The 12,177-nt window shown below is 40.8% G+C and overlaps 1 protein-coding gene across 4 annotated transcripts; it reads left to right on the top strand.

Moving 5' to 3' along the window:
• Positions 1-3,289: 3,289 nt before the first annotated feature.
• On the top strand, positions 3,290-4,881 carry LOC135679827 (uncharacterized). Of its 4 annotated transcripts, none has more exons than XR_010515344.1 (5): positions 3,290-3,396; positions 3,494-3,686; positions 3,772-3,850; positions 4,157-4,336; positions 4,413-4,881. XR_010515344.1 is itself a non-coding variant. In XM_065193813.1 (5 exons), the coding sequence occupies exons 1-5, from the start codon at positions 3,387-3,389 to the stop codon at positions 4,697-4,699; spliced, it is 732 nt and encodes a 243-aa protein (XP_065049885.1). In that variant the 5' UTR covers positions 3,296-3,386; the 3' UTR covers positions 4,700-4,881. The 4 variants fall into 4 exon arrangements, 3 of the variants coding, with proteins under 3 accessions (XP_065049885.1, XP_065049884.1, XP_065049882.1); XM_065193813.1 differs by having other exon boundaries at positions 3,296-3,396; positions 3,494-3,669; XM_065193812.1 differs by having other exon boundaries at positions 3,296-3,396; positions 3,494-3,669; positions 4,157-4,339.
• The last annotated feature ends 7,296 nt before the right edge of the window (positions 4,882-12,177 follow it).

Raw genomic sequence — 12,177 nt, 5'->3', positions numbered from 1 at the left:
GCGGCGGCTGTCGAGACGTGGAGGTGAACGGACCGCTTGGATGAGAACAATGTGACATGACAAGGGATAAGATAACTTCTCGAGTTCACGCAAATTAAGTGAGTTCTTTTCCCTTTTTTTTTTTTTTTCCGGTGAATGAAATTAAAAAATAATAATGTGATATTAAATTCATACATGAATCTAATGAACATAATTTTGTTTTGTAAAGACCTGAGTTTCTCTTTTTAAGTAATATTTTTATATTTTTTATTTGATATTTTTATTTTCCTTTAATACCTAAAATACCTATCATCATTGTCCCTCTCGTGTGTGTTGTTTTCGTCTCATCGCTTTCACCTCATCAACCCCATCACTTAGATCCTATCATGGACGTCTCCTTCCCTTTTATAAGATCTTGTCGTTTTAACCCTATCGTTTTTCTCTATCAGTAACAATAAATTTGTCAATCGAGTCATCGAAATAGAAGAAGGAAAAGAAAAAAAAAATATTCATCATCAACAACAACGAAGATAGTGAGAGGTGAAGTAACAATAGAAAGGGTGATGAAAAAGGTGTTGCTATCGTATGTCTTTGGTTGCACTATGGATGGATCATCCTCAATTTGATAATGATCATCTACAATAAATATGTGCATAGCCTCACGGTGAAACAGAGGTGACAGGCCTCATAATAAATAATGAATGAATGAACAATATAAAAAAATTTAAAAATAGAGATACCAAATGAAAAAAACTAAAAAAAAAAATATCACTCGAAAAAAATAAAATAATTAAAAAACCCATATTTTGATAAAGAAGGGAGTAAGTTCAATATCACTATAGTTATTTGTAACTCTTAAGTGTGTCAAATTTAGATATCGATAATATGGTCATAAATAATAATTCATTTGGAAGCTCGAGTCTCACACATAAAGATATGAGTCTGATTTTCTACTCGATTCGTAACTTTTTTTTCAGAAAAAAATATATTAAATTAAAATTCTAATACAGCCTAATATCAATTCATTAGAACTCAAAACAGAAAGCAAGGTAGGAGACTAATAAGACCTCCAGCAATTATTTACATGATTGTATTTGACAAAATTTGTTAATCAATGTACACATCCGATAGCTTCTCTATATGCATATAAAATTTTGTAAATTTATAAAAAAAAATCAGATTGATAAACTAACAATGTGGATCAAATATTTCATCACTATTTGAATTTTATTGAAGTAATGGAAGGTCTAATCCACATGATCAAATCTGTCCATGTCTCATCATAAATCCTTCGCATTCAAATAGTAATGATGATGTAGAATCAATTTGATTTGATTTAGATTTACATGTATAAAAGGTCTGATATAATTGAGTGAGTGGCTCAAGTGTCTAATAAATAACTAATTGTTAGTGTAAATAATTTTGAGCCGTGGCTTTGGGTCGACTCGGTTTGGTTCGGGTCCGGATGATGGAGATCTTCCCGGGACGACTCTTTAGACTGCTGAGGTGGCCTGTCACGATGGTCCGATCGGAACGGGGTTGCTGTCTCCTCCAGGAGTGAACACCTCGCTTGGGCGTTCAATGGGAGGCCTTCGTCTTCGCACCTGCACACAGGTCGGGTCGGGAGGCTCGACCCGACCCCTTTGATGATCAAATTAGTGAGTAGTCGCAGGGGGTTTCTTTTTTCCCTCCTCACTTTCCTCGGAGCGCGAGGGTTTTTATAGTGAGAGTTATCATCGCCTGATATGCCTGCCTACAGGGAACAGGATCGTACCTTTGGTAGCGTCCGACATCGACGTTGGCGTGGAGTGAGGGATTGAGCCTGAGCAGGATGTTAATGTGCCTCAGTCGACGTTCCGGTCCGAGTTGACCAGGTACTGCCAGGTCAACAGAGGCATAAGGTGTCATCTGGGGCAACTGACGTTACCTGAGTCTTATCGTCATTATTAACCTCATCACTAATATACATAAAGATCAAGATTGAATGGTGCGCGAGAAAGTCCTTCTAATGCTTTGGTTAATTTGAGATAGAAAATAATAGTTTTGAGTAAACAGTAATTAATCTATAATAGTGGTTTGATGATCTTTTATGATATACCCGACAGTTTACTCGCCAAGACCACAACCTTGTACATAAACGGAAGATTAAGCCTTTTTAGATAACCTCTAATGAGAGGTTAATGAAAAGATGGAAAGTTAATCTGCAATGCTACCTTTCCAAAAGAAGGAAGGGTTGAGGGCGAGAGAGAGAGAGAGAGAGAGAGAGAGAGAGAGATGAATGGAAAATTGTGGGTTCCAGTAAAAGGTCTCCGGGAGAGTGTTGTAAACATGGCTTCGCCGGCATAAAGGGTGCTGCTGCTTTGAAGCCTCCTCTATCACGCTTAGTCCTCATTTAGGACTTTGCGCAGCTTAAAGTTGCGGAGTGTCCGAAGAACCACCACGAGGCAAAATGGCTTTTAGCCTCTCACACCCCAGTTTGGATCCTTCGGCCGAATCATTTGATCCTTCAGACGGGCATGTTGCAATCCTTCGTCCTCAGACACACCTCCGACACACCACCGGTACGTACGATCGAACACCTCAAACAGACGTCGAATAGAATGAGGTCACACGCATCACGATGCATGGAGAACACTATCACTGGCGGGTCGCATGTCCTCTTTTCTCGACCGTGCGATCACGTTCCTACGGTGGACAGCGGCCAGGGCATGCAGGTACGCATTGAGAACGGAGAAAGGGAAAGCACGATGAAGTCGTGATGTAGTATGCATTATTTAGTGGCAATTCGATGCTACTTTATGAACATTTCTAAGGCAAAATAAGCAACCAACTTGATATCACTTTTGACACCTTAATCCTGCGTTCATTCCCAAATGCATTATATAAACATTCCACGACACATTCATTGAGGAGTAACATGCCTAGCTAGCAAGAAAAATGATAATAATAATAATAATAATAATAATAAGCCTAGCTAGATTTATTTCTTTCCAATTTAGATTTTGTCCTAATCTTAAGAGGGAGAGATAGTTTGGCTATCATTCTTTCACAACATTGGAGAAAAGCAAAAGAAGAGAGAGAGATAGATATCAACAAAACGAATCACGAGAAAGAGCCGCAATGCACATCTTTTCCTTTGGATGGTCGCTGTTTGAATACAGTGTCTTTCTTTTCCTTTTTACCTTCTCTCTTCCGGCCGCTGATTGAGTCCTTCTTTCTTCCAAAAGCCTCTTATATTTAACTCCTTCGGAGACAGCATTCGCAGGGTGAAACTGTGAGGAGAGCAGCAGCAGCAGACTCGGTCTCGAGACATGATGGCCCTGGAAAACTATTTTCTATTCCCCTACCACTTCTCCTTGGATTGGGATCCACACACCTTTGCGGTTGGAGATCTCCATGAGCAACTCATGCCTTCGGGTAGCTGCAGCCGCGTCGCTCCTGCGCCTCTATTCTTTCTTCTTTGGGTTGTGCATGCAAACGTTGGCCTGAACCCTGCTATGTCTTTTGGTGATAGCTGTGGAGTCGCCGGTGTCATCGCAGGCCTCGACCGGTTACTTGCAGGACGCGGTGGCAAAGTGGAAGGATCCGAGCAAACAGAGACGCCTGGCTTTCCTGCCTGTTCATGATCCGTCACCGACGACGATGACGACGACGAACAAGGCAAAAGAGCTCCAAGATCTTCTTCAACTAGTACTACTCGAATTCTGGTGCTTACTGTAGAAATGTCACCGCCTACTAATTACTGATGTTGTTGATTACTTAGTCTTTGTCTGGCTATCTTTTTCCTCGTAGGGTTTTCGGGATACAGATTGTCATGGACATCCCTTGCGTGATTTGAACTGCATGCTGCAAGATAATGCAGTAAATCCAGGTAAGATTTTCCATTGCTTTTGTGAGTCTCTCATCCCACCGACTCTCTCTCTCTCTCCTGCATCACAAATCTGAAGCTGTCTCACAAACCCACTCAACACACCAACGACATTCTGAAGATATGTAGCTTAAAGAAGGTTTGGTCACTGTGTCCATTTCATGCGCATGGCCATTCGGGGTCCACTGTCTTTTTTTGCATGCCTCGCTTTGCCCCCACAGTGATAAAAGAGTGAGGGCAGACGTGCTTTTGTTTGGTTGTACATTATTTGGATTTGCTCGTTCATAAGCAAATCATCTTCTTTATCAGTTCGATCCCCTTCGAACGCGCTGCTGAAGCCCAAAACTCAGGTCGCTGCGCTGCAACTACTCCCAGTACAAGAGCCACTCGCCTCTTCCTCGTCCTATGAAGAGCCACAGCACATCAGAGAAGGAAACGGAAAGAAGCCTTGCCTCGTTGCCTCCAAAGTAAAAGAACGTGCTTTCCAAGGTAGTTCGTACGACGGCCAGCCACAATGCACTTTCCCTTTGTATTCGCAGAATCCTGATACTTGGGCTCATGGTAGATTGCGAGAGGAGGCGATTCAAGAAGAGCAAGGGCAAGACCGACGTCGTGTACCCCTTCGCCGTGGTGAAGCCCGGGGGCGAAGAGGGAGACGTGACGCTGGACGACATCAACGCAAGGATTCTGATGCGCCCGAGGCGACCGGTCCGCCACCCGGTGGGGGAGTACGCCGACGGCGCCTGTGTTACGCCGGTCGGGCGGGGCCTCTCAGGCAAGGCGGTGGTAAGCCTCACGAGGATCCAAACACAAGGGAGGGGCACAATAACGATCGTAAGGACAAGAGGATGAAGTCACTGCGGCCACTTGTGTCGTGTACATGAAGGTTAACTGGTCTCGAACATGTAGTACAAGCACTGCTGCCCTAATTTAAGGCTCGCATCTTCACGTCTCATGCTCTGTTTCCTGGCTTAACATATCCTGTATCTATTGTATGGTTAGTAGATATAACATGTCAAGAGACCCAAAGTCGAGAGATAGAGCCAGTGGCTGCAGGGAAACTGATACTGTTCAGATACATCTCGCCACAGGATGTGCATCCTATTCATGAAGGACAGTGAGCTTGCTGTGGCTCTTGCCCTTCCTTGTTTGTGACTATGTTTCGTGCATGTGATACAAGTGGTGACAAAATGCAGGGAAGTAGTAGATCTACAGAACATTGTCATCTAGCAACAGCTCCTGAAGTGAACTCTGTTGGATAATTTCCCTTTAGTTCTCCACAAGCAGAAAATAAGAAAAAAACCAGACTGAATACACAGGCCCCGAACAGAGAGAACAAAAGCAGAAAAGCAATTCCAGGAACAAATTGTTTCTGAGTTACTACTCATTTAGAAGAAAGAGATACTTCATCTTAGCTCTTCAAAATCTTCCAGACTTAGTTCACTAATTGGCACAAGTGGGAGTAGACATCAAAAGCTGGATCTCGTCTTCCTCCCAGATGTTGCCAGAGACAAAGATCGACGGGGCGGTAAACGATGTGGACATATCCTCCATCATTTGATGCGCGAAAGGTGTTGGGGAAGGAATGATTAAAGCCTCCCCCACGCTGCATGTGAGCACATGCATGGCCGAGACCACAGCTATGGTGTTCGTAGAGCTGCTGGTGGAGCAGGTGATGATCGCTCTGTAACTGATTTGATGGGCGGAGAGAGGTCCTAGAGCTGCTGGTGGAGCAGGTGATGGTCGCTTGTTGCTGATTCGATGGACGGAGAGTAATATAAGTTGTCTTGTCCAAGTGAAGTGACTCCTCTAAAGATGAATATGTGATCTGTGTGAGTTTCCTGTTGCCTCTCTGATTTGCATATAATTCCTATATTCTTATATAAATTCACAAATCATGATAAGAAAAGGATAGAAGAAATCTTTCTCAAATAACTCCCTTTACACTTCTATAAAATAAAATTTTCATATCTTATTTTATCATAGTATCAAAGCCTCTTACGTAAGATTTTTTCATCTTTATTATCTAATGACAACAATCCAAAGTTCACGTCATGAACATGAAAATCATAAAATCGAAATTCTCAAATAGCACATTAGCGATCCCTTAGCCTTGGGATCTCAGTAGTCACACAAGCACAAGTCAGCTCGACAAGTTCCTTGTTGGCTCTTGTCACCGATATGCATGTTGATCTACTATCATCATTACAGTAATAATAGTCTCGAAGATTTCTTCTTCCTTGTTCTCTAACAACAACAATCCAAAGTTTCTGTCAAGAACATTAAAATCACAAAGTCGAAGTTCTCAAATAGCATATTAGCGACCCCTTAGCCTTGGGATCTCGGTAGTCACGTAACCACAAGTCAGCTCGACAAGTTCCTTGCTGGCTCTTGTCGTCGATATGCATGCTGATCTGCTATCATCATTGCAGTAACAACAGTCCCGAAGATTTCTTCTTCCTTGTTCTCTAGCAACAACAATCCAAAGTTTCTGTCAAGAACATGAAAACTATAATTTTTCGATAAAATCAAAGTTCTCGAAGAGTACATTAGTGACCCCTTAGTCTTGGGATACCGATAATTACGCAACCACAAGTCGGCTCGATAAGTTCCCTACTGGCTCTCGTCGTTGATTTGCATGTTGATCTGCTGTCGTCGTTGCAGCAACAACAGCCATGAAGTGCTCTCTATCGGCAAAGTAAGACCTCCTCACCAATGAAGTCCTCCCTTCCATCTTAACCAGCAATTAAGGACCTAGTCCTGCCATTGCGAGTTCCTCTTAGCGAGGCGTAGTGTCTGAGGAGCCTCCCTACCTAGCGCTTCAGCGGTGCTCCTCCTCTACTGTGATCGGTCTCCCCACTATGGTGCCTCTAGCATTGTGCTCACCGATGAATTACTCCCCCTACTTCCTCACCGATCGCTCTTTACCTCGATCTCCTTATTCTTACTCAATGACTCACTTCAATGACAACCAAATCGCTCTAGAAACAAACTTCCTTCCACCTCTTCCTTCACCGGCAAAACTGCTCCTCCAGGCTGCACCTTCAACCCACCGAGATCTGCTCACCCAAGCACCTCCGTCAACACAGATCCCGGATTTGAGGACCTGAGACCTCTTATAGTCAAGGCCAGAGTGTTCTTCGAGAGAATCCGATTAGAGCGAGACTCGAGTAGAAACCATATTGGCCTAATAGTTCCATGCCTGGTATACAATCTCTAGGATATTGGATGGATGAGGAACTATAGATACATAGTAATTGAGGACAAACATGTCTAATGGATTAGATTCTCCTGTATCGTCTGAGGACTATGGTGTAATGACCTAGTACATCCGCAATCAATGAGTCGAGTAAATTATTACAGAGATAATAATTCACTGAGCCAAAAGAAGTTTTGACATGTATGACTCACGGCCAACTCGATATTGAGCCTAGAGAGTCAACACATATGATAGGTGTTGCGATGAGTAAATGTTCGGATATGAGATATCCACTAGAGCCCATATCTTATTAGATATTCAATAAGCCATTGAATTATTCGATCTTATGGATAAGATCTAATAAGAGCCAATAAGATATTATTGGGTAGAGATCCACTAATCTAAGAGGGTTGGATAGTTGGATGGAGATCTAATACCCAATAGGATATGATCCACTAGGGTTAAGTTGATAAGGAGCCTCTATAAATAAGAAGAAACTAAAGGGTCATGGGTTAGACCCTTTTGGTTGTCACCTCTTATTCTCCTCTCCTCTTCAGCTAGCAACCCCTATTTGGGTATGTGGATCACCGCTAGAGAGGAGGACATTTGATCTCTTTTATCATCTCTCGTAGATCTACATGTTTTCATTGATATACAATTTCCCTATCATGTGGATCACCGCTATGAGAGGAGGACATTTGACCTCTTTTATCATCTCTCGTAGATCTACATGTTTTCATTTATATACAATTTCCCTTGGTAACACACATCCCTTAACACACGTGGTTTCTCGGTTTTGCGGGATTTTACGCACCAAACTTTGCACGATGATGAAACCTTATTTTCTATAAAAAAAATTTAGGATTTTATTTTTTGTTCTTCCACTGCATATGTGATGTCACCCTAGATTTCCATGTAGTACTATTTTATCATATACAAAATATCATTAAGGGTAAGTGGATCTTTCGAATTAAGCAAAACCCAGATGGATCAGTTGCTAGATATAAAATACACATAGTGGCAAAGGGTTTCATTAACAACCAACTATTGACTTCATAGAAATGTTCAGTCTATTTGTTAACCAATAATAATCTGACTTATCTTGAGTTTGACTATTACAAAAGACTAGTATATACGATGATTCGATGTTAATAATACTTTTTTACATGGAACCTAACTGAATATATCTTTATGCAGCAACCTCTTGGTTTCATCTATCCTCAATATCCAAGATATGTTTATAAATTATAAAAAATTATTTATAGACTTCGTAAGCTCTAAGAGCTTAGGACACCAAACTTGGTTTTTTTATGGCATCAAGTGGCTTCATCAACTCTAAGTCTGATGCCTCCTTATTTTTATGATAATAAAATGAAAGTACATTATATCTACTGACATTTGTTGATGACATCATCATCACATGCAATAATCCTATAGAGATCAATGAATTCCTCATGTAGTTGGTCGATTCTCCATTAAGGATCTAAGAACCTTCAGCTACTTTCTGAGAGTGAAAGTAACATACACATCTTCAGGACTCTTTCTATCTCAAAGGAAGTACATTCAAGATTTACTATCGAAGACAAACATATAAAATGCTAAAAAGGTTGTCACTCTACTCTCTGCTATTGAATCACTCAAATTATATAATGACAGCCCTACTACGGATCTCACATAATACCGACAAGTACTTGTGTCCTTATAATACTTATCTCTCAAACATCCAAACATCTCATTTGTATTCAACAAATTATTACAATTCATGCATCGACCCTCTACTCTGTTTTAGTCTACAGTAAAACGAGTTATGTGATATCTCAAAGGGATTTTCAATTATGGACTTCTTATTTGTAAATACTCATCACTTCATTTTCATGCTTTTATCGATACTGATTAGGTAGGGAATATTGACGATAGAACATCTATGTCAAGTTATATTGCCTTCCTTGGAGTAAATCCAATCAGTTAGAGTTTTAATAAATAGAAGATAATCGCAAGATCTATAATTGAAGCTGAATACCGAGCCATAGCCATCACTATTGCAGAACTCAACTAGGTGACCAATTTGCTATATAAACTTAACATAAACTCCACATTCACTCCTATAATATATTATGACAATGTTGATGTCACGACTTATGCACCAATCAAGTGTTCCATTCATATAAGCAATATATTGCTATTGATTTTTACTTAGTTAGAGATCAACTACATATTTTTCAACTATATGTTTCTCACGTATATATTGCTGATCAACTAGTAGACTCTCTCACAAAGCCCCTCACCCACAAAATATTGATATCCTAGATAGAAACTTAATTACGATGGCATGATAGAAGATCGGGATTATGGTAAATTTAGAAAAACTGTCTAATCATGATAAGATAAGAATAGAGGCAATCTCTCTTATAACTCCCTCTAAACCTATATAATTATTGCTCACTTCAATAAGATATACAACTTCTTCACATCTTATTTTATCACCGTGTAAGTAAAACATGCGCAATGTCTATTTTGTGTTTTTCTCTCTTTCAACGTAGTGTGTTTCCCTCAATCCTGAACTTCGATTCTAAAAGAGAAATTGAGATTTTTTTTTTTACAAAGAATAAATAAGTTTTCAGTTCTTTCATAAATAATGAACTCCAGGTACTTTTATACACCATGAATCGGTGTACTGGGGATCAATATACAAAGATGTAAGAGGAGCCATATGTCCATAATATTCTAAACTGGATCAATGTACTAAGAACTAAGGACTGGGATCAGGAATTCTAAGTTCCAAGTCCCATCTGTTGTCATCACAGTGGAATAACCTAATTTTAGCTCTCAGCAGATGCCGAGAGCTGATATATCAACAGAAACACACTCTAGTGAAAACGTTCAAACAACATTTAAGTTCTTCATGATGGTAAATGTTCTTTTTTGCCTTCTTTGATATCTTTCTCAGCTAATTAGAGGTAGGTTAAGAGATCAGATAGAGATTTTTCTTTCACTCATTAACTTCACCCTCTCTTTCCAAGAGAAAATTTAACAGGTTCTCTTTCCATCTCAATCTCCCGCATTGCTGAAAACTAAGACTATTATATGAATGATAAGCATCTCTAGTGCTTGTAATTGATGACTGATTCGGACGAATCAACTGCAACTTTTGTTTGAGACTATCAAATCAAATCAATCGATTCGAAGAAGAAGCAGAGCTGTCAGCTGCCTGGCAGGAGCTATCAAATGCCCATGGCAAGGCATGGGAGTCATTCTGCTTCCACTTCTTTGTCTGGGGGTGGCCATGCAAGAGCATGAGATGGCGGAATGATCAGCTTCTCGCCACTGCCTGTGGTGGCAAATGTTTCCTGGTACGACGTGGAGCTGATGCGGCCACAGGTGTCAGGAAAGCTTCCTGCGGAGGTCTCTTCCTCCCCCCCCCCCGTCAGCTTTATTGGGTCAGAAGAATAAAAGAAGGGCCTCAAGCACGCCTCGCTTTAGCTGCCGCTAAGGCTGAAGGTTTCCATCCGTGTCCTTGACCAGGGAGGCGTGGAGGTCCATTACGACATGAGGTTGACTATACGTGGAATTACAAGAGTTAAGAAATCCTTATTTCGATCAGATACACCGAATCCAGTCAATATAGATATATGTGGAAAGAATTTTTTTGGTGTTGCTATTGGATTACAATCTCAATCCCCCACACTGAGAAGGAGATATTTGACATCATGCAAATGTTATCAATTATAATAATTCTCAAATTATTTAACATTTTAATATTTTTAATAATTAATTTCATCAAGAAATTCCTTGATTTAATATGAGACTGCACAGTTGTGGTCGCCTACTTTGACTACGGCCACACACAGCCCAATACATATGGCGACTTCTCTTGCATAGAACAATTTGCCTACTCTATTAACGTCTAATAATATAGATAATTGTAATGTATTTGAAAGATAGGATAGCTGAGCATCTGCATGCATGATATTAAAATATGAGCATCAGTGAGGTACCGTTGAATAAAGTTTGTTGACCGTTGGATTGGTATTTAGCAGCCATCGCCGGCGCTTAGGTCAACCAATCACAGTCGAGCCTCGCCTTCGGTCGGCCACTGATTAGTTTAGTTAAGGTTGGACTTGAACACACGCGGACGGCTGCAAACACGTCAGACTGTTCCTCGAGGGCTGTTTTACTGTTGAATACATGCAATAAAAATCCATCTTCAAGCAGGAAGAGTACATCTTTCCATTAGCAGATGTCTCCCAAGATCTGCTATCTGGATAAATTGGACTTCTGACGCATTCAGAGTCTAAATACCCAGCTGGAGATGGTGGGGGGGAGTCAACAGAGGAGGTTTTATCGTCTTCCTCATGATATGAAACAATTCTGTGGCGCAAAGCAAGTGATTCAGGAGCTTTTAAGAATTCTTCATCTGCTTTACGACATGCACTCCTGAAACTACTGGATGCTTCTGCTGTATAAAGAAGAACCATACCCAACCACCAGCTTCTGCTTTGACCATTATTTCTCTTACCCAGGTTTTGGTTTCATCACTGCATCCGTAACCTTGGATGACATTGAAGTCAGTCTCGTGCTTCCGATTTGTCCTTCGTTGTACAACTTCAGTTAATGACACTAAGCTGTCTTCTAGATGATGCGTGGATACAGAAGAGAAGCTTTAGGGCAAAAAGACATGTCAAATTGGTGGTCAATTCACATCCACATTTACTCGTATCAAATGCCATGACTAACTACGGCTGACAGCAAAAACTCAGATGATTCTGCAAGTAGAGGGTGGTAGTTAAGGCCGTAACTTATTCCACACGCAATTTGTTCTCGAAGGAGTGTGGAAATCCAAATGGCTGTTGGCTTCTATAGCATTTCATAGCAGTCGTGATCTGAAATGGTCATGTTCCCACGGTAGCAAAGCGGTTTATGCTAGCATCCGGTGACGGTCGTGATTTGCTGCTGTTTCCCTATGAAACAGGTGAGTTTCTTTCAAGGGAAAAGGACGAGGAGATGATTACCTACTGCGACTGTCATGCTGCTGCGATAATACTCCTACAACCTGAAAAAAGACCATAGCAAACAAACACCCAGTTCTGTGAGCAATTTGGTTTTGCTACTTGCTCCAAAACCTCTTTGTCTA

The sequence above is a fragment of the Musa acuminata genome, chromosome BXJ1-7 (assembly GCF_036884655.1).
Source record: "Musa acuminata AAA Group cultivar baxijiao chromosome BXJ1-7, Cavendish_Baxijiao_AAA, whole genome shotgun sequence".
In the NCBI taxonomy this organism is placed as follows: Eukaryota; Viridiplantae; Streptophyta; class Magnoliopsida; order Zingiberales; family Musaceae; genus Musa; species Musa acuminata.
This window is presented reverse-complemented; position numbering and strand designations above follow the sequence as displayed.